Source organism: Phocoena phocoena, chromosome 10 (assembly GCF_963924675.1).
Source record: "Phocoena phocoena chromosome 10, mPhoPho1.1, whole genome shotgun sequence".
Lineage (NCBI taxonomy): Eukaryota > Metazoa > Chordata > Mammalia > Artiodactyla > Phocoenidae > Phocoena > Phocoena phocoena.
Window position 1 is genome coordinate 69313772 of NC_089228.1, and position 26060 is coordinate 69339831.

The following is a 26060-nucleotide window of genomic DNA, read 5'->3' on the forward strand; positions in this document are numbered from 1 at the left end:
TCTCCCTTTTTTTCTTGATGAGTCTGGCTAGTGGTTTATCTATTTTGTTTATCTTCTCAAAGAACCAGCTTTTAGTTTTATTGATCTTTGCTATTGTTTCCTTCATTTCTTTTTCATTTATTTCTGATCTGATTTTTATGATTTCTTTCCTTCTGCTAGCTTTGGGGTTTTTTTGTTCTTCTTTCTCTAATTGCTTGAGGTGCAAGGTTAGGTTGTTTATTCGAGATGTTTCCTGCTTCTTAAGGTGGGCTTGTATTGCTATAAACTTCCCCCTTAGAACTGCTTTTGCTGCATCCCATAGGTTTTGGGTCGTTGTGTCTCCATTGTCATTTGTTTCTAGGTATTTTTTTATTTCCTCTTTGATTTCTTCAGTGATCACTTCATTATTAAGTAGTGTATTGTTTAGCCTCCATGTGTTTGTATTTTTTACAGATCTTTTCCTGTAATTGATATCTAGTCTCATGGCGTTGTGGTCGGAAAAGATACTTGATACAATTTCAGTTTTCTTAAATTTACCAAGACTTGATTTGTGACCCAAGATATGATCTATCCTGGAGAATGTTCCATGAGCACTTGAGAAAAATGTGTATTCTGTTGTTTTTGGATGAAGTGTCCTATAAATATCAATTAAGTCCATCTTGTTTAATGTATCATTTAAAGCTTGTGTTTCCTTATTTATTTTCATTTTGGATGATCTGTCCATGGGTGAAAGTGGGGTGTTAAAGTCCCCTACTATGAATGTGTTACTGTTGATCTCCCCTTTTATGGTTGTTAGTATTTGCCTTATGTATTGAGGTGCTCCTATGTTGGGTGCATAAATATTTACAATTGTTATATCTTCTTCTTGGATCGATCCCTTGATCATTATGTAGTGTCCTTCTTTGTCCCTTTTAATAGTCCTTATTTTAAAGTCTATTTTGTCTGATATGAGAATTGCTACTCCAGCTTTCTTTTGGTTTCCATTTGCATGGAATATCTTTTTCCATCCCCTTACTTTCAGTCTGTATGTGTCTCTAGTTCTGAAGTGGGTCTCTTGTAGACAGCATATATAAGGGTCTTGTTTTTGTATCCATTCAGCCAATCTGTGTCTTTTGGTGGGAGCATTTAGTCCATTTACATTTAAGGTAATTATTGATATGTATGTTCCTATTTCCATTTTATATATTGTTTTGGGTTCGCTACTATAGGTCATTTCCTTCTCTTGTGTTTCGTGTCTAGAGAAGTTCCTTTAGCATTTGTTGTAAAGCTGGTTTGGTGGTGCTGAACTCTCTCAGCTTTTGCTTGTCTGTAAAGGTTTTAATTTCTCCATCAAATGTGAATGAGATCCTTGCTGGGTAGAGTAGTCTTGGTTTCAGGCTATTCTCCTTCATCACTTTCAGTATGTCCTGCCACTCCCTTCTGGCTTGTAGGGTTTCTGCTGAGAGATCAGCTGTTAACCTTATGGGGATTCCCTTGTGTGTTATTTGTTGTTTTTCCCTTGCTGCTTTTAATATGCTTTCTTTGTATTTAATTTTTGACAGTTTGATTAATATGTGTCTTGGCGTGTTTCTCCTTGTATTTATCCTGTATGGGACCCTCTGTGCTTCCTGGACTTGATTAACTATTTCCTTTCCCATATTAGGGAAGTTTTCAACTATAATCTCTTCAAATATTTTCTCAGTCCCTTTCTTTCTTTCTTCTTCTTCTGGAACCCCTATAATTCGAATGTTGGTGCGTTTCATGTTGTCCCAGAGGTCTCTGAGACTGTCCTCAGTTCTTTTCATTCTTTTTTCTTTATTCTGCTCTGCAGTAGTTATTTCCAGTACTTTATCTTCCAGGTCACTTATCCGTTCTTCTGCCTCAGTTATTCTGCTATTGATCCTATCTAGAGTGATTTTAATTTCATTTATTGCATTGTTCATCGTTGCTTGTTTCATCTTTAGTTCTTGTAGGTCCTTGTTAACTGTTTCTTGCATTTTGTCCATTCTACTTCCAAGATTTCGGATCATCCTTACTATCATTATTCTGAATTCTTTTTCAGGTAGATTGCCTATTTCCTCTTCATTTGTTAGGTCTGGTGGGTTTTTATCTTGCTCCTTCATCTGCTGTGTGTTTTTCTGTCTTCTCATTTTGCTTATCTTACTGTGTTTGGGGTCTCCTTTTTGCAGGCTGCAGGTTCGTAGTTCCCGTTGTTTTTGATGTCTGTCTCCAGTGGCTAAGGTTGTTTCAGTGGGTTGTGTAGGCTTCCTGGTGGAGGGGACTAGTGCCTGTGTTGTGCTGGATGAGGCTGGATCTTGTCTCTCTAGTGGGCAGGTTCACGTCTGGTGGTGTGTTTTGGGGTGTCTGTGGCCTTATTATGATTTTAGGCAGCCTCTCTGCTAATGAGTGGGGTTGTGTTCCTTTTTTGCTAGTTGTTTGGCATAGGTTGTCCAGCACTGTGGCTTGCTGGTCGTTGAGTGAAGCTGGGTGCTGATGTTAAGATGGAGGTCTCTGGGAGATTTCCGCTGTTTAATATTATGTGGAGCTGGGAGGTCTCTTGTTGACCAGTGACCTGAAGTTGGCTCTCCTACCTCAGAGGCAGAGCCCTGACTCCTGGCTGGAGCACCAAGAGCCTTTCATCCACACGGCTGCTGGTCTTGGAGAGGTCCCTGGAGAGGCGGGGTGGCCGTCCCTCACCCTGGGGCCGTTCATCCACGTGCTGAGTTAATTTTTTGTATGGTGTAAGATAGTGGTCCAGTTTCATTCTTTTGCATGTGGTTATCCAGTTTTCCCAGCATTATATGTTGAAGAGACTGTCCTTCCCTCATTGTATATTCCCAGCTCCTTTCTCATGAATTAATTAAATACATATGTGGGTTTATTCTGTTTCATTGTCTCCGTTTTTATGCCAATACCATACATTTTTCATTACTATAACTTTGATATAGTTTGAAATCAGGAAGCATTATGCCTCCAGCTTTGTTCCTTTTTCTCAAGATTTCTTTGGCTCTATGGGGTCTTTTGTAGTTTCATAAAATTTTTAGGAGTTTTTGTTCTGTTTCTTGAAAAATGCCATTGGAATTTTGAAAGGTATTGCTTTGAAACTGTAGATTGCTTTGGGTAATGTAGACATTTTAATGATATTAATTCTTGCAACCTATGAACATGGACTATCTTTCCATTTACTTGTGCCTTCTTCAGTTTCTTTCATCAATGTATCATAGTTTTCAGTGTACAGGTCTTTTACCTTTTTGTTAAATTTATTCCTAGGTATTTTATTCTTTTTGATGCAATTGTAAATGGGATAGTTTTCTCAATTTCTCTTTCTGGTAGTTCATTATTAGTGCATAAAAATGCAGCTGGTTTTTGGGGCTTCCCTGGTGGCGCAGTTGTTGAGAGTCCACCTGCCGATGCGGGGGACACGGGTTCGTGCCCCGGTCCGGGAAGATCCCACATGCCGCAGAGCGGCTGGGCCCGTGAGCCATGGCCGCTGAGCCTGCGCATCCGGAGCCTGTGCTCCGCAACGGGAGAGGCCACAGCAGTGAGAGGCCCGTGTACAGCAAAAAAAAAAAAAAAAAAAAAGCAACTAATATTTGTATATTGATTTTATATCCCGAAACTTTACTGAATTATTAGTTCTAACGGTCTTTGGTGGCATCTTTAGGGTTTTCTATATGTAATATCATGTCATCTGCCAATACGGACAGTTTTACTTCTTCCTTTCCAATTTGGATGCCTTTTATTTCTTTCTTGCCTAATTGCTCTGGTTAGGTCTTTAGATACCATGTTGAATAAAGGTGGTGAGAGTGGGCATCCTTGTCTTGTTCCTGATCTTAGAGGAAAAGCTTTCAGCTTTTCACCATTGAGTATGATGTTAGCCGTAGGTTTGTCAGATATGACCTTTACTATGTTGAGGTATGTTTCTTCTACATCTGCTTTGTTGAGAGGTTTTATCATGAGTGGATGTTGAATTTTGTCAAAAGCTTTTTCTGCATCTCTTGAGATGATCATATGATTTTTATGCTTCATTGTGTTAATGTGGTACATCACATCGATTAGTTTGTGGATATTGAACTATACTTGCATTCATGGAATAAATCCCACTTGATCAGGGTGTATGATTTTAATGTATTGTTGAATTCAGCTTGCTAATATTTTGTTGAGAATCTTTGCATCTATGTTCATCAGGGATACTGACCTGTAATTTTCTTTTCTTGTGGTGTCCTTGTCTGGTTTTAGTATAAGGATAATGCTGGCCTCATAAAATAAGAAGTGTTCTCTCTCTTTTTTTGGAAGAGTTTGAGGAGACTGGTAGTAATTCTTCTTTAAATGTTTGGTAGAATTCACCAGTGAAGCCATCTGATCCTGCTCTTTTGTTTTGGGGGGAGGTTTTTGGTTACTGATTCAATCTCCTTACTACTAATCAGTCTGTTCAGATTTTCTGTTTTTTCATAATTCAGTCTTGGTGGGTGGCATGTTTCTAGGAACGTATTCATTTCTTCTAGATTGTCAAATTCATGTGTGTATCATTGATCATAGTAGTCTTTTATGATCCTTTGTATTTGTATGGCATCAATTGTAATGCCTCCTCTTTGGTTTCTGATTTTATTTAGTTGAGTTCTCCCTCACTTTTTCTTGGTGAGTCTGGCTAAAGTTTTGTCTGTTTTATTTATCTTTTAAAATACCAGCTCTTAGTTTCCTTGATCTTTTCTGTTGTCTTTTTAGTCTGTACTCCATTTATTTCCACTCTGGTCTTTGTGATTTCCTTCCATCTACTAACTTTGGGCTTTGTTTGTTCTTCTTTTTCTAATTCTTTGAAGTATAAAGTTAGGTTGTTTATTTGAGCTCCCTCTTATTTTTTAATGTAAGGTTTATCTTTATGAACTTCCTTTTTAGAACTGCTCTTGCTGCATCTCTTTAAGTTTTGGTATGCTGTATTTCCATTTTTATCTGTCCCAAGGTATTTTTTGATTTCTCTTTTGATTTCTTGTTTGAGCCATTGGCTGTTCGATATGAACACCTCTTTGGTTGTTTATAACCAAATATGTGGTTAATCTTTACATATTTGTGAATATGTCAGTTTTCTTCTTGTAATTGATTTCTAGTTTCATACCACTGTGGTCAGAAAAGATACTTGACGTGATTTCAGTTTTCTTAAATTTATTAGCACTTGTTTTGTGGCCTAACATGCTCTGTCTGGAGAATGCTTAATGTGCACTTGAGAAGAATATGTATTCTGTTGCATTTTGATGGACTGTTTTGTATATGTCTGTTAAGCTCATCAGATCTAACTTGTTTAAGGCCAATGTTTCCATATTGATTTTCTGTCTGGGTGATCTATCCATTGATGAAAGTAGGGCATTAAAATCCCCTACTGTTATTACATTGCTACCTATTTCTTCCTTTAGGTCTGCTAATATTTGTGTTATATATTTGAGTTCTCCTATGTTGGGTGCATAAATGTTTACAAATGTTAAAGCCTCTTCTTGGATTGACCCTTTTATTGTTACATAATGATCTTCTTTGTCTCTTATTATAGTTTTTGTCTTAAAGTCTGTTTTGTCTGATATAAGTATAGTTACTCCAGCTTTCTTTTGGTTTCCATTTGTGTGGTATATCTCTTGCCGTCCCTTCACTTTCAGTCTATGTGTGCCCTACATCTGAAGTGAGTCTCTTGTAGGCAGCAGATAGATGGGTCATGTTTTTTTATCCATTTAGCCACTCTCTGTCTTTTGATTGGAGAATTTAGTCAATTTATGTACACAGTAATTATTATAGTTATGTACTTGTCATTTTGCTAATTGTTTTCTGGCTGTTTGTAATTCCTTTCTTCCTTTCTTCTTCTCTTGTGCTCTTCCTTTGTTATTTGATGATTTTTCCATAGTGGTATGCTTAGATCCCTTTCTCTTCATCTTTTGGGGATCTACTATCTACTATAGGTGTTTGCATTGTGGTTACCATAAGGCTTACATAAAAAAACATATTTATAACAGTCTATTTTTTAAAATATTTATTTATTTACTTGGCTGCATTGGGTCTTCGTTGCTGTGCGCGGGCTTTCTCTAGTTGTGGTGAGCGGGGGCTACTCTTCATTGTGGTGCGCGAGCTTCTCATTGTGGTGACTTCTCTTGTTGTGGAGCACGGGCTCTAGAGCGCAGGCTCAGTAGTTGTGGTGCACGGGCTTAGTTGCTCCGCAGCAGGTGGGATCTTCCCGGACCAGGAATAGAACCCATGTCCCCTGCATTGGCAGGTGGATTCTTAACCACTGTGCCACAAGGGAAGTTCCTATAACAGTCTCTTTTAAGTTGCTAACTACTGAAGTTGAAATGCATTCTAAAGCTCTACATTTTTACTGCCCCCACCACAGTTTGTTTTCGGTGTCACAGTTTACATCTTTTTCTCTTATGTATCCATTAACAAATTACTCTAGTTTTAGTTATGTTTACTAATTTGGTCTTTTAACCTTCACACTAGATTTATAAGTGATGAACCCACCACATTTTACAACAGTAGACTATTCTTTTTTTTTTCTTAACATCTTTATTGGAGTATAATTGCTTTACAATGGTGTGTTAGTTTCTGCTATATGACAAAGTGAATCAGCTATACATATACATATATCCCCATATCTACTCCCTCTTGCATCTCCCTCCCACCCTCCCTATCTCACCCCTCTAGGTGGTCACAAAGCACTGAGCTGATCTCCCTGTCCTGTGCGGCTGCTTCCCACTAGCTATCTATTTTACATTTGGTAGTGTATATATAAGTCCATGCCACTCTCTCACTTCTTCCCAGCTTATCCTTCCCCCTCCTCGTGTCCTCAAGTCCATTCTCCACGTCTGCGTTTTTATTCCTGTCCTGCCCCTAGGTTCTTCAGAACCATTTATTTTTAATTTTTTTAGATTCTATATACATGTGTTAGCATATGGCATTTGTTTTTCTCTTTCTGACTTACTTCCCTCTGTATGACAGACTCTATGTTCATAGTTCACTACAAATAGTTCAATTTCATTTCTTTTTATGGCTGAGTAATATTCCATTGTATATATGTGCCACATCTTCTTTATCCATTCATCTGTCGATGGACACTTAGGTTGCATCCATGTCCTGGCTGTTGTAAATAGAGCTGCAATGAACATTGTGGTACATGACTCTTTTTGAATTATGGTTTTCTCAGGGTATATGCCCAGTAGTGGGATTGCTGGGTCGTATGGTAGTTCTATTTTTAGTTTTGTAAGGAACCTCCATACTGTTCTCTATAGTGGCTGTATCAATTTACATTCCCACCAACAGTGCAAGAGGGTTCCCTTTTCTCCACACCCTCTCCAGCGTTTATTGTTTCTAGATTTTTTGATGATGACCATTCTGACTGGCATGAGGTGATACCTCATGGGAGTTTTGATTTGCATTTCTCTAATGATTAGTGATGTTGAGCATCCTTTCATGTATTTGTTGGCAATCTGTATATCTTCTTTAGAGAAATGTCTGTTTAGGTCCTCTGCCCATTTTTGGATTGGGTGGTTTGTTTTTTTGATACTGACCTGCATGAGCTGCTTATATATTTTGGAGATTAATCCTTTGTCAGTTACTTCATTTGCAAATATTTTCTCCCATTCTGAGGGTTGTCTTTTCATCTTGTTTATAGTTTCCTTTGCTATGCAAAAGCTTTTAAGTTTCATTAGGTCCCATTTGTTTATTTTTGTTTTTCTTTTCATTTCTCTAGGAGGTGGGTCAAAAAGGCTCTTGCTGTGACTTATGTCATAGAGTGTTCTGCCTATGTTTTCCTCTAGGAGTTTTAGGGTGTCTGGCCTTACATTTAGGTCTTTAATCTATTCTAGTTTATTTTTGTGTATGGTGTTAGGGAGTGTTCTAAGTTAATTCTTTTACATGTAGCTGTCCAGTTTTCCCAGAACTACTTATTGAAGAGGCTGTCTTTTCTCCACTGTATATTCTTGCCTCCTTTGTCAAAGATAAGTTGACCATAGGTGCGTGGGTTTATCTCTGGGCTGTCTATCCTGTTCCATTGATCTATATTTCTGGGTTTTTTTTGGTTTTCTTTTTTTTTTGCGTTACGTGGGCCTCTCACTGTTGTGGCCTCTCCCATTGCGGTGCACAGGCTCCAGATGCGCAGACTCAGCGGCCATGGCTCACGGGCCCAGCTGCTCCACGGTATGTGGGATCCTTCTGGACCGGGGCATGAACCCGTATCCCCTGCATTGGCAGGCGGACTCTCAACCACTGCGCCACCAGGGAAGCCCTATATTTCTATTTTTGTGCCAGTACCATACTGTCTTGATTACTGTAGCTTTGTAGTATAGTCTGAAGTCAAAGAACCTGATTCCTCCAGCTCCAGTCTTCTTTCTCAAGATTGCTTTGGCTATCCGGGGTCTTTTGTGTTTCCCTAAAAATTGTGCAATTTTTTTGTTCTAGTTCTGTGAAAAATGCCATTGGTAGTTTGATAGGGATTGCATTGAATCTGTAGATTGCTTTGGGTAGTATAGTCATTTTCACACTGTTGATTCTTCCGTTCCAAGAGCATGGTATATCTCTCCATCTGTTTGTACCATCTTTAATTTCTTTCATCAGTGTCTTATAGTTTTCTGCATACAGGTCTTTTATCTCCTTAGGTAGGTTTATTCCTAGGTATTTTATTCCTTTTGTTGCAATGGTAAGTGAGAGTGTTTCCTTAATTTCTTTTTCTTATTTTTCATCATTAATGTATAGGAATGCAAGAGATTTCTGGTGCATTAATTTTGTATCCTGCTACTTTACCAAATTCATTGATTACCTCTAGTAGTTTTCTGGTAGCATCTTTAGGATACTCTATGTAGAGCCTCATGTCATCTGCAAACAGTGACAGCTTTACTTCTTCTTATCTGATTTGGATTCCTTTTATTTCTTTTTCTTCTCTGATTGCTGTGGCTAAAACTTCTAAAACTATGTTGAATAAGAGTGGTGAGAGTGGGAAACCTTGTCTTGTTCCAGATCTTAGTGGAAATGGTTTCAGTTTTTCACCATTGAGAGTGATGTTGGCTGTGGGTTTGTCATATATGGCCTTTATTATGTTGAGGTAAGTTTCCTCTATGCCTACTTAATGGAGGGTTTTTATCATAAATAGGTGTTGAATTTTGTCACAAGCTTTTTCTGCATCTAATGTGATGATATATGGTTGTTATCCTTCAGTTTGTTAATATGGTGTATCACATTGATTGATCTGTGTATATTGAAGAATCCTTGCATTCCTGGGATAAACCCCACTTGATCATGGTGTATGATCCTTTTACTGTGCTGTTGGATTCTGTTTGCTAGCATTTTGTTGGGGATTTTTGCATCTATATTCATCAGTGATATTAGCCTGTAGTTTTCTTTCTTTGTGACATCTTTGTCTGGTTTTGTATCAGGGTGTGGTGGTCTCGTAGAATGAGTTTGCGAATGTTTCTCCCCTCCCTCTGCTATATTTTGGAAGAGTTTGAGAAGGATAGGTGTTAGCTCTTCTCTAAATGTTTGATAGAATTCGTCTGTGAAGCCATCTGGGCCTGGGCTTTTGCTGTTGGAATATTTTTAATCACAGTCTCAATTTCACTGCTTGTGATTGGTCTGTTGATATTTTCTATTTCTTCCTGGTTCAGGCTCAGAAGGTTGTGCATTTCTAAGAATTTGTCCATTTCTTCCAGGTTGTCCATTTTATTGGCATATAGTTGCTTGTAGTAATCTCTCATAATCCTTTGTATTTCTACAGTGTCAGTTGTTATTTCTCCTTTTTCATTTCTAATTCTACTGATTTGAGTCTTCTCCCTTTTTTTCTTGATGAGTCTGGCTAATGGTTTATCAATTTTGTTTATCTTCTCAAAGAAACAGCTTTTGGTTTTATTGATGTATGCTATTGTTTCCTTCATTTCTCTTTCGTTTATTTCTGATCTGATCTTTATGATTTCTTTCCTTCTGCTAGCTTTGGGGTTTTTTTGTTCTTCTTTCTGTAATTGCTTTAGGTGTAAGGTTAGGTTGTTTATTTGAAATGTTCCTTGTTTCTTGAGGTAGGATTGTATTGCTATAAATTTCCCTCTTAGAACTGCTTTTGCTGCATCCCATAGGTTTTGGGTTGTCAGGTTTTCATTGTCATTTGTTTCTAGGTATTTTTTGATTTCCTCTTTGATTCTTCAGTGATCTCTTGGTTATTAAGTAGTATATTGTTTAGCCTCCCTGTGTTTGTATTTTTTAGAGATATTTTTCCTGTAATTGATATCTAGTCTCATAGCGTTGTGGCCAGAAAAGATACTTGATACAATTTCAATTTTCTTAAATTTACCAAGGCTTGATTTGTGACCCAAGATATGATCTATCCTGGAGAATGTTCCATGGGAACTTGAGAGGAAAGTGTATTCTGTTCTTTTTGGATGGAATGTCTTATAAATATCAATTAAGTCCATCTTGTTTAATGTATCATTTAAAGCTTGTGTTTCCTTATTTATTTTCATTTTGGATGATCTGTCCATTGGTTACAGTGGGGCGTTAAAGTCCCCTACTATGATTGTGTTACTGTCGATTTCCCCTCTTATGGCAGTTAGCATTTGCCTCATGTACTGAGGTGCTCCTGTGTTTGGTGTGTCAATATTCACAATTGTTATATCTTCTTCTTGGATTGGTCTGTTGATCATTATGTAGTGTCCTTCTGTGTGTCTTGCAATAGTCTTTATTTTAAAGTCTATTTTGTCTGATATGAGAATTGCTACTCCAGCTTTCTTTTGATTTCCCTTTGCATGGAATATCTTTTTCCATCCCCTCACTTTCAGTCTGTATGTGTCCCTATGTCTGAAGTGGGTCTCTTGTAGAGCAGCGTATATATGGGTCTTGTTTTTGTATCCATTCCACCAGTCTGTGTCTTTTGGTTGGATCATTGAATCCATTTACATTTAAGGTAATTATCGAAATGTATGTTCCTATTACCATTTCCTTAATTGTTTGGGGTTTTTTATTGTAGGTCTTTTCCTTCTCTTGTGTTTCCTGCCTAGAGTAGTTCCTTTAGCATTTGTTCTAAAGCTGGTTTGGTGGTGCTCAGTTCTCTTAGCTTTTGCTTTTTTCTAAAGGCTTTAATTTCTTCATCGAATCTGAATGAGATCCTTGCTTAGTAGAATAATCTTGGTTGTAGGTTTTTCCCTTTCATCACTTTAAATATGTCCTGCCACTCCCTTCTGGCTTGCAGAATTTCTCCTGAAAGATCAGCTGTTAACCTTATGGGGATTCCCTTGTATGTTATTTGTTGCTTTTCTCTTGCTGCTTTTAATATTTTTTCTTTGTACTTAAATTTTGATAGTTTGATTAATATGTGTCTTGGCGTGTTTCTCCTTGGATTTATCCTGTATGGGACTCTCTGTGCTTCCTGGACTTGATTGACTATTTCCTTTCCCATATTAGGGATGTTTTCAACTATAATCTCTTCAAATATTTTCTCAGTCCCTTTCTTTTTCTCTTCTTCTTCTGGGACCCCTGTAATTCGAATATTGATGCATTTAATGTTGTCCCAGAGATCTCTGAGACCGTGCTCAATTGTTTTTCATTCTTTTTTCTTTATTCTCCTCTGCAGTAGTTATTTCCACTATTTTATCTTCCAGGTCACTTATCCAGTCTTCTGTCTCAGTTATTCTGCTGTTGATTCCTTCTAGAGAATTTTTAGTTTCAGCAATTGTGTTGTTCATCATTGTTTGTTTGCTCTTTAGTTCTTCTAGGTCCTTGTTGAAAGTTTTTAATATTTTCTCCATTCTATTTCCAAGATCTTGGATCATCTTTACTCTCATTACTCTGAATTCTTTTTCAGGTAGACTGCCTATTTCCCCTTCATTTGTTTGGTCTGGTGGGTTTTTACCTTGCTCCTTCATCTACTGTGTGTTTCTCTGTCTTCTTATTTTGTGTAACTTACCGTGTTTGTGGGTCTCCTTTTCACAGGCTGTAGGTTCATAGTTCCCATTTGTTTGGTGTCTGCCCCCAGTGGCTAAGCTTGGTTCAGTGGCTTGTGTAGGCTTCCTGGTAGAGGGGAGTAGTGCTTGTGTTCTCGTGGATGAGGCTGGATCTTGTCTTTCTGGTGGCCAGAACCGCATCCAGTGGTGTGTTTTGGGGTGTCTGTGACCTTATTATGATTTTAGGCAGCCTCTCTGCTAATGGGTGGGGTTGTGTTCCTGTCTTGCTAGTTGTTTGGCATAGGGTGTCCAAAACTGTAGCTTGCTGGTCATTGAGTGGAGCTTGGTCTTGGCGTTGAGTTGGAGATCTCTGGGAGAGCTTTCACCATTTGATATCATGTGGAGATGGGAAGTCTCTGGTGGACTGATGTCCTGAACTGGGGTCTCCCACCTCCGAGGCTCAGGCCTGACACCCAGCCGGAGTACCTGTCAGCCACATGGCTTTTGTAGAATTTCTTCAGGGACTTCTGGTTGAGGCTTGGCTCCCAATTGTAATAGTGCAGCTTGGAGGGTGCAGGCTTGCTTTTTCAATCAGCTTGGCCAGCTTGCAGATTCACTCCTGCACACACTGGCTGCCCATTCCTGGAGCCTTCCAACCTGCCGGCCTGAGGCTAGACTATTCTGAACTTTACTATTTATTTCCCTTTACCAGTGAGAGTTATACTTTCATATATTTTCCTGTTACCAATTAGCATCCTTTCATTTTAGCCTAAAGAAGTCCCTTTAACATTTCTTGGAAGACTCATGTAGTGGTGATGAACTCCTTTAGGCTTTTGCTTGTCTGAAAAACTCTTGATCTCTCCTTCAGTTCTGAAGGACAACTTCACCATGTACAGTATTCTTGGTGGCAGGTTTTTTCTTTTAGCACTTTGAGTATATTGTGCCACTCCCTTTTGTCCTGCAAAGTTCCTGCTGAAAAAATCTGCTGATAGTCTCATGGGGTGCCCTTGTATGTAACAAGTTGTCTTTCTCTTGCTGTTTTTAAGGTCTCTCCTTGTCTTTAACTTTTGACACTTTAATTATGTGTTTTGTTGTGAGTCTCTTTGGGTATATCTTCATGTTAAACAAATAGGCCTTTTTTTTCACAGAAGGACTAGGTGCTTTTTAGTCAGTTGTCTCTGTGCTGGGCCCTGGGTTGGTTGAGTACAAACAAACCACTTAAGAACTATTTCTCAGTTTACTATGGCCTTCTGGGTCTCATGGACATAAGCCCTGAATTTTGGGGTGCTCACCTCTCAGGTACAGGTCTTAACAGTTGGGGTGCCCGATGTGGAGTTCAAATCATTTGCTCCTCAGGGAGAACCTCTGGTCTGTGGGTTCCTTCCCGATTGTGGGTCCCTGTGCCAGGAGTGGGGCTGAACATGAGATTCTGTCTCAGCTTCTCCTGCCAGTTTTGATGTGAGTTTTTCCTTGTTCACCTAATGTGTTAGAATTGCTCAACTAGTTTTTGGGTTTCTTTGAGTTCCATATGTAGCTGTAGGTTTGGTGTGTCCATGGGAGGAGGTGAGTTCAGTATCGTCCTATGTCACCATCTTGATCTAGAACTTAGTTCTTTTTCTTTTGTGACCACCTGTTCTTTTTTCATTTCTGCATTTTTTCTGTCCTTTTTATGGATTCTTAGATTTATAGATTATTAAATCTACATATATTCTCAAATATTTTATATATTCTCAAGCCTATAAATCTCAAATTTTTAGTTTCTTCATTTATCTCTTTGAGCATCCTAAACATAATTATTTTAAAATTTTTTATTATGGAAAATTTCAAAGAAAAGTAGGGATCCTCTTGCTTCCAAAATTATCACCTCATGGCCAATATAAGTTCATCTCTACCTCCCATACTCCAAGGCCCCCAGATTAACCATAATTAAAGATTATTTTTCAAATTGTTCTATAAAATTAATTTCACCTGGACTGAGTTTTTACTCTGATTGTTTTTTACGTTGGCTATCTCTCTGAGTATCAGATTTCTTTTCATGGGTTTTGCAATTTTTTTTTTTCACTTTTTTTTTTCGGCTGCACCACGCAGCTTGCAAGATCTTAGTTCCCCAACCAGGGATTGAACCTGGGCCCTTGGCAGTGAAAGCGTGGAGTCCTAACCACAGGACTGCCAGAGAATTCCCAAGGGTTTTGCAATTTTTATTTTTTAGAGGACTCATTTTGAGTGGCGAGCTTTAAAAAATGTGGCTTTTATAATTTGTTAAAATTGTTTTTCTCCTTCTGCATTTTAGCCTTCCTTAGGAGTCTAGTGGTTTTGTGGCTTCTTCCTGCATCCCCCATCTCCTCAAGTCCAGAGCCAGCTGTTACAATAGTGGTTTATATCCCCTATTCTGCTGTGGTGGGGCAGACCCAGGCAGAGCTGACCTGTCTCAGGTCTTGGTTGTGGACCTGGATCTGTCACCCCATCCACCGCATCCCTAGGTCCATTTAATCTAGATGACCAGATTGCAGCTACAGACAGCCTCCTTCCACAGTGGAGGGATCTAGACCATAGTCCTGATGGTCCCTTTCATACAGGCCACTTTTAGTCTCCTCTGTCCTGCAGGAGCCAAGGGGTTGGCACCCACTGACTAGAGCCCTCAGGCCTGGGCTTCAGCTCCACCTCCTGGCTTGCATGTCTTTTTCACTTCTAGTTCATGGAGATGTTTACCTTGTTTTTAAGTCTTAATGTGTTTGTTTTTTACCTTCTCTTTTTGTGTTTTTTACATTATTCTATGTTTTTGGAGGCGAAAACTGCACCCCATGACCAGAAATATCCCCTAAATGTATGGTTTTGAGTTTTCTGCCGCCTCCTTGCCTCTTTTTAGCAACATGCACGCCACAAGTTTTGTTTTCAAAGCATTTTTGTCCTATTTATAAATGCCATTCAGATACTACTGAGGGAAATAAAGAGTTTAAGAAACCTCTGGTGACCACCTCATTCTTGTATAAGTAGGTTTTTACACTTAAGAGTATAGCTATTCATAGGCTATGCTTTGAAAACTTGATTTTGCAAGTCCAAGGAATTCTGGGATTCAGTTATTAACTATTCTTACCCCAAAACAGACTCTTAGTGTTGTCTACACTGGTATATTCTGCTTTCTTTACCCCATATTCCCTGCTGTTAGCCAAGCTGGATTCTTACTGTTACTTCATTCATGGCCTCTAAAGGAAGCCTTTTCCCTTCCTGTAAAATGTCTTCTCCCTCCCCCTTTTGGAATCCCACTTATTCTCAGATGCTCCCTCCTCAATGAAGCCTTTCCTCCTGGCTGCAGGCAAAAGTCATTTCTCCTCCTCAGAACTCACAGCAGTTCACACCACTCTTATTACACTTACTACACACTAATTTGTAATATAATCATTTGTGGAAATTCCTTGAACCTTTATATTCCTTCCCATCTCTGAGCTTCTGTGATTCTAAGTATGAAAATCAATTGAGGCATGTTGCAGAAAATACCTTATTTTTATTTTCCTTTGTGAAACTTTCATATCAAAGATTCTCAGAAAAACCCATTAAAACTAGAATTAACTTTTAATCAAGTGAGATATTCATATTTGGGCCAGAACAGGCAGGAATATAGCAATGTTTATATGTTACTTTAAAGAGTTCAAAAGAGTCTCATATATATTCTCATTTGCTTCTCATAGAAAGCTGCTGAGATAGAGCAGCTGTGATTATATCCATTTTGGCTGAAAAACACCAACTAAAAATATAAATAAGAACATGATGATTTAAGTTCCATTATCTCATGTAGGTGGTACAATAAAATAATTAGTAGTCAGAGTGTCAGAAGGCTCTGGTTTGAACTTGCAACGCAATCATCTTGAGCCTTGGTTTTCTTGGCCGTAAAATGACCCAATGACTTCTAGGGCCAAGCTAAAAATTTCTGATTTTAAATGCACTTAATTTGTAATTGAAAATGTCATGACATATTCTTTGATTTCCTTCTGAAGGATGTTTGCATATCTGCCATTAAGGAGAAGGATATTGAAGCCAAGCTGACTCAGGTGATTGAGAATTGGACCAACCAGAACCTGAGTTTTTCAGCATTTAAGGGAAAGGGAGAGCTGCTGCTCAAAGGAACTGAATCGGGAGAGATTATCACCTTGATGGAGGATAGTTTAATGGTCTTAGGTTCCTTACTAAGCAACAGGTAATTTTATAATTTTCAGGGGAGGGTTTTGATTTGGTATTTAGGGTTATATAATTTTAGATAAAAGCCCAGTTTTGTAGCTGTGGCACAACACAAGATTCTGACCTAAAGTGTTGACTCTTGTCTGTCCTTACATGAACTACCTATTTTCCCTACTAATCATGGCCTCCATCTCTTCTGTGGTACTCATCTCCCCTTCCTATGTTCCCTGATGGGCCCCATCATAATTATTCTCCCTCAGATTGGCAGCTTACCTCCTAAACATCTGGACTCCCCACGAAGATGACACCTTCATTTTATCTCCTTTCTCTTTTCATTCTCTGATTTTTCATCATTGCCCTCCTTGGCTAAACCTGCTCGAGTGTTTAATCAATAGCCCTGGAAAAGTATGCTGTCAACACAAGAAGGAATATAATGAAGGGCTTGACACTTACACACTTGGAATTTTTATGGTGAAAAGTGGCCATATCTGGGCTGGGTCCACTGCAGCCTAAACGAGGCAACATGTCCATCACTGGACTACTGAACTGCTTGAAGGTGACTGTTACCTCAAGCGCAGCTTTAGGAAATGGGACCCAGATCAAGTACACTGTCTTGGCATTAGCAGCCTCTAATCCCGTAGCTGACTATCCAGTAATTCTTAACTGGTCTTCACCCTAACACATGTAAGAAATATGTCACATTATCTCAGAGGTCTTTAACAGAGGTCAGTGTCCACGGGGATTCTAATACCCTACCTCCAGGTTGGGACTGCTGTTTAATGAATGACATCCTGCATTACCTCTGGCTCAGAGGCAGTCTTGTATTTGGATAATGTACTAACTCACAAAGCTCCTAATTCTGGGTTGAAGTTGCTGGGGTTAAACTCCTAGGGTGTGTCCTCTGCTTTCAGGGAATCTGAATAACCTGGCAAAGGTGATCATAGGCCATTCAGTGGTTCCTAGACTTCACAGGCTGCTACTTCCCCATGGTTCATTGCAAATTTTTCCATCTTGATTTCCTGAATGATGACCTCTTGAGGAAGGGCTGTAGATTCACCTGAACCTGGTGTGTAACTCAAGAATTCAGGACTTGAAGTCTTTCTTAATTTCATTCTTAACTTGCATATAACCTGAATATTGTAGTACTTATTTATGGTACTAGTAAACTCAATGTTGAGGCCCCGCTAGAAGGAGTATAAGGATATCTAAGAGGTCACAACACTTCAGTAGATTCTCCTCCTAGAGAACTTTACAGCATCAAGTGGATCCAGAAAACCTCTTCTACAGCCAACCACAGACTGATCTCATAGAAGGCAGTACCAGCTGGATCTCTAGGGCTACCCAGATGTGAGAAGGAAATTGTGTATCTTCATGGGTGAGGCTTCACTCACCTGGATTCCCTGGATGGTGACACTTTCCTGGTGGGTCCCTGATTCCCTGGCACTCCAAGGGCCTTCCTACCTGTTGTGAACAGGTTCCACCACACAAAGCTATGCAATGCAGGTACCTGGCCAGACGACAAAAGCTGGTCATTAGTGATTTTATTTCGAATCTCCCTTTTTCTTGTTGGGAAGTTACATACCATCAAAGATGATTTTTTTTTTTATTCTGTGCAAAATTATTTTTGGCTCCAAATATCTAAGTCCTTCAACTCCCTGAAATGCCCTTCCATACTGTCTTGGTCTGTGTGTATTGATCTTGAAAGGTTTTTTTTTTGCATATTGACTGCCTTTCAGCTCTAGCCTGATGGCCAGATGGACACTATAAATTGGGAGTTGAGAAAAATGCCTCTTACTGCCAGATCAACTCATCTACCTCCTCGGGACAGTTTTTGTACAACCCCTTTATACCTCCATGTATAACATAGTCTTCCATAGAAGTGAAGGGTTACAGTGGCATCAGACTATTCCCAGAAGAACCCCATTCTTCATGTGAGCCCCTTCAAGTCATCCTGTCCTGGATCAAGTAAAGTTTTAAGATGCCACTCACCGGGAAATTCCACTACACAACTTCAAAGCTACTTGCCATGGCCACAAACTGAAGTCAGCTTCTTAATTCAACTGTTGTTAATTAGGTCTTTCCCAGTATCTTCCCATCACTTCCTCATGGCATCTACTCTGTTTCTTGTCTTTCTTAGTTGTGCCCAGCTTTCTGGACACCTTGTGTTCTCATGAACACTTCAGCTAGCCCTGATGGCGAAAAAACAGGAACCAGGCTTTTGGGGGGATAGCAATTCTGTATCGTTAACGCTGCAGAATCTAGGCGTAGTGCCTGGTGGAATTAGCAGTCTATGGGTGGGAAGAGCACATCTGTAGTAGACATCAGACCTCAAGCTTGACCTGGCCTTGTGGTACTGGTTCCATAGACCAGTAACAACAGCACCCTCTGTGTGATTTTCCACTTGGATTTGGTTCACAAAAGACTTGGAAAGCCGTCTTATTCCTTGTTTTCCCTTTACTCAGAGGAGCAACCAGCATAATTCCTTTACTGGACCTCTGTGGCTTAAAACTTTGTGAACTTCTTAGTTTATCACTGATACATGGGACCATTAAGTGAAATCACTATAATTATATGTTTCATTCATAAAAATGCAAACATCTTATTAACTGTATGAAGTTTAATAGGAGCTGCCTTTTTTTTTAGGAAAAAATGTTCAGTGTCAAAGGAATTTTTCTCCTATTATTTGCTATAAGCCATACTATTTTCTGAATCTTCCTCAAAATGTAATATCTTTCCATTCTTACTTTTTAGATATAATGCTCCATTTAAAAAAAATATCCAGAATTGGATATATAAATTGTCCACTTCCTCAGATATAATTGAAGAGTGGCTAGTAGTCCAGAACCTTTGGGTTTATCTTGAAGCTGTCTTTGTAGGTGGGGATATTGCCAAACAGCTACCTCAGGTAAATATGGTTTCTGTAACTGCTGATAGAATAATTTAGTGTATGTTGTTTATATGTCTCTGTAAAAGTCTTCAGAAAGACATATAGTCATGTCTTGATTGTTTACACCAGGGGTTTGCAAACTATGGCCAACTCACCTGTTTTGTTTTTTAATTTTATTTTTGGCTGCATTGGATCTTCATTGCTGCGCGTGGGCTTTCTCTAGTTGTGGCAAGCTGGGGCTACTCTTTGTTGAGGTGCATTGGCTTCTCATTGCTGTGGCTTCTCTTGTTGTGGAGCATGGGCTCTCGGGCGCAGGCTCAGTAGCTGTGGAGCACGGACTTATTTGCTCCGTGGCATGTGGGATCTTCCCGGACCACGGATCAAACCCGTGTTTCCTGCATTGGCAGGCAAATTCTTTTTTTTTTTTTGTGGTACGTGGGCCTCTCACTGTTGTGGCCTCTCCCGTTGCGGAGCACAGGCTCTGGACGCACAGGCTCAGTGGCCATGGCTCACGGGCCTAGCCGCTCCACGGCATGTGGAATCCTCCCGGACCAGGGCATGAACCCGTGTCCCCTGCATCGGCAGGCGGACTCTCAACCACTGCACCACCAGGGAAGCCCGTCATGCAGATTCTTAACCACTGTGCCACCAGGGAAGTCCCACCTGTTTCTGTAAGTACAGTTTTATTGGAACACAGCCATGTGCATTCATTTATGTTCTGTCTGTGGCTGCTTTAGCATTACAATGGCAGAGTTGAATAATTGTAACAGAGACCATATGGCCTACAAAGCCTAAAATATTTAGTATCTTGCCCTTTACAAAGAAGTTTTTTTTAAAAAAAGTGCTGACCTTTGATTTACATTAGTAGAAACAAGAAACTCACATAATTTTCAAATCTCCAGGTTGTCTGAAGATGTGAGGTACATTTGAATATGATACTATTAAATTATAATAGTTCATCTCTTCTTAGAATTAGACTTATTCCTCTGAGAGTAAGAGTTAAAATAATCTGTATTCTGTAAACACAAATTAACTATTAGTAAGTTGTTAACTAATAGTAGATCAGAAACATGAGGCAAGGAAACTTAGCCTTAGAAGCCTGTAACAAATTCTTTAAAACAGCTTTATGGGACCTTTTAAATGAATGCCAGTAACTTACTAATAATTATTCTATGAAGGTAATTTTCCTCTTATAAAATTAGGCCTACTCTTTTTTTTAAAAAACATTTATTAAAAAAAATTTTCTTTGGCTGCATCGGATCTTAAGTTGCAGCACGCGGGGTCTTTGTTGAGGCGTGCGGGATCTTTCGTTGCCGGCGCGGGGCCTCTTTGTTGCGGCGCGGCGCTCCTCTTTAGTTGTGGCATAGGGGCTCCAGGGTGTGTGGGCTCTGTAGTTTGCGGCACGCGGGCTCCCTTGTTGAGGTGTGTGAGTGCAGTAGTTGTGGCGCGTGGGCTTAGTTGCCCCGCGGCATGTGGGATCTTATTTCCCCGACCAGGGATCAAACCCGCGTCCCCTGCATTGGAAGGTGGATTCTTTATCACTGGACCACCAGGGAAGTCCCCTAAGCCTACTCTTTTGAATTTCCATACCTATGGCATCACTATAGATTAAAAATCAAGGATAAAGAATTTTGAAAATAACTGGTTTCCCTTTGTAACACATTTTTAAAACATAAATCATTTTTAATCAGAAAGTTTTATTTTTTAAAAGTGCACTTAAAAGTTTTAACAGGGCTTCCCTGGTGGCGCAGTGGTTGAGAGTCCGCCTGCCGATGCAGGGGACGTGGGTTTGTGCCCCGGTCTGGGAGGATCCCACATGCTGCGGAGCGGCTGGGCCTGTGAGCCATGGCCGCTGGGCCTGCGTGTCCGGAGCCTGTGCTCCGCAACGGGAGAGGCCACAACAGTGAGAGGCCCGCGTACCGCAAAAAAAAAAAAAAAGAAAGAAAAAAGTTTTAACAGAGGCAAGATTATGCCAATTTCTAAAAGCATTTTAAAAAATTGAATGCAAATATTAATATCATCCATGGTAAACAGAAAGTTTTCATTTGCAAAAATGTAAATGAAGCTTTGTTTTGGATTTTTACTTTTTTTCTTTTTCCTGGGGTACTATTAAGCTTTAATTATTCCAAAATACTGAGATCAAATTATTTTCATGCTTCTTCAGTTTGCTCATCAAACCAGAACACCTGGGGTACTGAAAGACTACATTTGCGATTTAAGTTGATAGCTCTGCAAATGAATCATGTGGCACTTTGAAAAATGTATTAAATGTAAGGAAAAAAATCAGCGATAAACCTCATTGTGATAGAGCAGCATTTCAATAAGCAGTTCTCTTGTTCCAGAGTTAATTCAGATGAAGAAAAAAATTGCCCCTTTAAATTATGTAGCCTGAGACTAATAGGCTGGTTTGAGGAACTATAAGAGATGCCAAAGTAAAGACTTGGCTTCATTCAGTTATCCACATGCCAACTTTCACTTTTGTTTTTAGGAAGCGAAACGTTTTCAGAATATTGACAAGTCATGGATAAAGATAATGCAGCGAGCTCATGAGAATCCCAATGTGATTAGTTGCTGTGTTGGAGATGAAACTATGGGGCAGCTTTTACCTCATTTACATGAACAATTAGAAGTATGTCAGAAGTCACTTACAGGGTAAGAATTTAATTTTTAAATTACCTACCCTTTTATATGTGATGGTGTTTTATCCCGAACAAGTTCATAGAATTGACTGCATTTTTGGTTTGGTAGTGATGGTTGAGGTGGTGTTAGGAATTTAACGTGTCACATAAATTTAATTTCTCTGCAAAAAAAGACACCTTCAAGTTGAGGGTGGGTGAGTTACAGCATTGTATTAGTTTTGCAGGGCTGCTGTAACAAATTACCACAAACTGGGTGGCTTAAGACAACTGAAATTTATTTTCTCACAGTTCTGGAGGCCAGAAGTCTGAAATCAAGTTAGCACCACCTTCTGAGGGCTCTAGGGAGAATCTTTCCTTGCCTCTTCTAGGTTCTGGTGGCTCTTGGCTTGTGACTATATAACTCCGATCTCTGTCTCTGTCTTTATATGTCCTTCTCCTCTTCTTCTCTGTGTGTCTCTTATGAGGACACTTGTCATTGGATTTAGGGCTCATCTGAATAATCCAAGATTATCTCTTCTCAAGATCCTTAACTTTGGTACATTTGCAAAGACCCTTTTTGCAAATGAGGCCACATTCACAGATTCCAGGGAATAGGACGTGGACATATCTTTTTGGGGCTACCAGTCAACACACTACAGGCATGGAGTAGAGATGTGCACTCAGAGAACAATTAACCAGACAAACTCACAGATAGTTTCCTTAAAAGGCAGTTCATTCTCAATTTCTATTTGAAATAGGGTAACGATATATCTTAGTTTGTCCAAATTTATGCCTCTGTCCTGGCTGAATGGCTATTTGTCCCCCCTCTCACTCTCAAAATATCTTGGTTTGGAGGTAAATTATGTGTTCACCCTGGGTTTAAGCCGCGAGATTCACAGTACTCTTAGAAAGGTTGCAGGAGGGCTCTTGATGAGAAAGAAGATAGGATGGAGCAGGCTTGCTCTGGATCACTTTCTTATTTCCACTTGTTTTCCCAAGTGCCATCCATGGTGCAGCAGGACTTTCTTTCTAACCAAACATTTCAGAGGCAAATGGGAAATGACTGTAGGTGTTTGCTACTATCTTATTGATGTTAGTGATTGCGTCTTGGCTAAAACACCCCAAAATTAATAATTCAGAAAAAAATTATTTGGTAACGTGACTTTATTTAAAGGTATTTGGAGAAGAAGCGATTACTATTTCCAAGATTCTTCTTTGTATCTGATCCAGTTCTCCTGGAAATTCTTGGACAAGCCAGTGATTCCCATACCATACAAGTATGTAATCTAATTATCTGTTACCTAAATCCTTTTTTTTCACAGCCTATGTATTAAAAAATAAAAATGAAGTTAATGTCTTAAAAGTGCAGTCAGGAAAGAAGAGTATTAAAAATTATGTTGGTTATAAACTGTCTTATTTTCTTTGTATTTGGAGCCCATCAGCCTGAGGCAAGAGTCACCGATTATGCAACTCACCAGCTGGGCGACCTTGGCCAGCTTCTTAATTTTCCTGTGCCTCAGTTTCCTTGTCTGTAAAATCAGGATATTAATCATTTCCACCTCATGGGATAGTCATAAGGATTACACGAGATAATTCATTGAAAAGTTCTGGACATACAGTATGTGCTCACTAAATGTAATTCATTGTTATGAGTATTTTAATCTAAATATTCTTAGATCAAATAGGGATTGTGGTTTGGATTTGTCCTTTTTTTGTCCCAAGTGCTTCTCAAATGCTTTTATTGCCATTTCCAAGGGCAATACTTCCAGGAGGAAGAGAAAAACTACAGAGAACTGGGTGTGAGAGGCACTGGAACACCCATCCCAGGGACATTTCTGGTTTGGGAATTTGGGAAACAGCTAGTAATACCTTCCTTGTTGGTTTCCAGGGAGTTGAGGGGATGAGAAAGGAAAGGAGGGAAGTAGAAGCTGTGTAAGGCAAACATAGAGCCAAGAGAGAAGGACTGAGCTGTCCCTGGGAGGGAAGAGGGCAGGAACCATGTGGTTCAGTGTCCATCGGGAGGAAGATGACAGTTACTAGTCAAATCTCCATAATGTAAGAGGTGCATTTGTAGGTCTTGGAGGAAACATTCTGTAGGGCTGGATTTTTAAAAGTGGGCTTCCAAGTCAGTCAAGGGTCAAAGAAGAGTCTTTTTTTTTTTTTTTGAGACAATGAAGTAAATTCTTAATCTCTTACAAATATAAAAAATAGTAAAGCTTTTAAAAACGTCTCAGTGACTTTTGTGTTTAACGTCATGTATGATGTGTTTGCTCTGTCTTGTGCTTTCTTATAGCCACATCTCCCTGCAGTGTCTGACAACATAAATGAGGTGACCTTTCACGCAAAAGACTATGATCGTATCATGGCTGTCATATCAAGAGAAGGAGAAAAAATTATTGTAATTTAACTTGGTTAAAATTTTATTAGGATTTCTTTAAAAATTTAGATTTGAGGAGAATGCAATTCTCTTATGAAAGAAAGGGAGGGGAGTGGTGTCGGGTTTTAGTTCTGTAGCCCTGGCTTTGTAACACACTAGTTTGGATAACTCATTTAACTTCTCTGAGGCTCATTTTATTATCTATACAATGAAAGTTTTAGACCAGATGATCTTTATAGTTCTTTCCACATATAGTATTAGTTGATTTTACTCACTTTTTAAATATTTTATATGAAATTGTTTGCTTTGCCTGAGGTACTTTGATTTATGACATTTGTAAAAATACCAAATTATTATCAATTTGTAATGTATTTGTAATATATCTTTTAGTTGGATAATCCTGTTATGGCCAAAGGTCCCGTGGAGATTTGGCTTCTGGACATGTTAAAAATGCAGATGTCGTCCTTACATAATATAATTAGATCTGCATTCTATCAAATCAGTGATTCAGGATTTCAGCTCTTACCTTTCCTCAATCACTTTCCAGCACAGGTGAGAATACATGACATTTAAATAGCGAAATAAGGGGGAAAGATATTCAGGAGGCAGTTAGCCTGATGATGTGGAGGCTGTTCAAGCTTAGAACTAGTTAGAGAGGCCCACCCACCCTCAGCCCCCAACCACCTGCTTGACCACTTGCTTGTCCACCTACACCATTCTAGGCCAACCCATCCCATCCCTGAGAAGAGGATTTGCCACTGTTCTTCCATCATTGAGGATATACACTGAGACTAAAGCACTAACGAGAAATTTCATCTTATGTATAAGCGACACCTATCTATGTATAAAAACCGTCTATCTATATCTATTCATACATAAATATAGACACAGATATAGATATGGATATGGACATATATAAAAGGAAGGAGCATATCTTTTTATGAAATGAAATCCACCTTGCCTTTTGTTTATTTTGCCTTCAAATAATTAAAAATTGGCATAATTTGTTAAATACGACTAAGTTCCTTTTTAATATTTAATTAAATTAATTTATTTATTTGGCTGTGTCGGGTCTAAGTTGCAGCACATGGGATCTTCGTTGCGGCATGTGGGATTTTTCACTGTGACACGCTGGCTTCTCTCTACTTGTGGCGCACAGGCTCCAGAGCGCATGGGCTCAGTCATTGTGGTGCCCGGGCTTAGTTGTCCCGTGGCATGTGGGATCTTAGCTCCCCGACCAAGGATCAAACCTGCGTCCCCTGCTTTGGAAGGCAGATTCTTAACCAATGGACCACCAGGGAAGTCCCACGTTAAATGTGACGAAGTTTTAAAGAGAGAAGACCTTGAAGAGGCTGGAGCAGGTGTTCTCTTGAACAACTCTCCTGCCCTTTGGCTCTTAGAAGTGCATTGTCAGGTGCCAGGTATTATTAAAACGGGGCACAGAAAATGAAGAGCTAACAGTTCCATTACATTTTCAGCCAAGATAAATGAAAAGTGTTGGTTTGTGATCTGGGTCAGAGATAGTGTGGGATAGAAGGCAAGAGCTATCCAAGGAAAATATAGGCAGGTTTTACTTCCCCAGCTGCTCCTCCCAACCTGAACTCCAAATCCTATGTTACTGCACACACAGTGGAGGCAGCTGAAATGATATGAAATTATTCAAATGACAAGTACAGACATAAAATCAACCTTCACTGGAGAGAATATTTTAATATTGTTTTTGTATTGTATAATATCCTTGGTAAACTTTAATACTCTTATTAGCATTTGCGATAAAGCTTTATAAAATACTTTATTTGATAAGCTGAGAAAAATAGCTCCTTAGACTAAATCAACATACTTTCTGTCTCTCAGGAAAGCTTGATCACCCTTTCTACGCTGAAGGAGATATAGGATTAAAGTTGGAAAAGTTGAAAAGCAAATTTAAAGTAGCAGCGAAGTTGAACAGGATATAGTAGGAAAGTTGACTAACTCTTAGGACTTTATTTAATGTGTGTGTATATACATATATATATACACATACACACAAAGATTTTTAGATAAAAATCTTAACATTGTAGTGGGCAAATTTCAGTTTTCTGGAAAAATTGCTTTAAAGAGTAATGAATATATAAATATATAAATATATTCATTCTATATTCATTCAATATATAGTC

At 39.1% G+C, this 26060-nt stretch overlaps 1 protein-coding gene across 1 annotated transcript in view; it reads left to right on the plus strand.

Annotated features, from left to right (window-relative positions):
* DNAH8 (dynein axonemal heavy chain 8) overlaps positions 1 to 26060 on the plus strand; it is a 322160-nt gene that overhangs the window by 107703 nt on the left and 188397 nt on the right. The window contains exons 35-40 of the mRNA XM_065885438.1: positions 15842 to 16041; positions 18774 to 18927; positions 21398 to 21561; positions 22702 to 22804; positions 23821 to 23925; positions 24295 to 24456. Of these exons, the coding sequence (XP_065741510.1) occupies positions 15842 to 16041; positions 18774 to 18927; positions 21398 to 21561; positions 22702 to 22804; positions 23821 to 23925; positions 24295 to 24456 (888 nt within the window). The remainder of the gene's footprint in view (positions 1 to 15841; positions 16042 to 18773; positions 18928 to 21397; positions 21562 to 22701; positions 22805 to 23820; positions 23926 to 24294; positions 24457 to 26060) is intronic.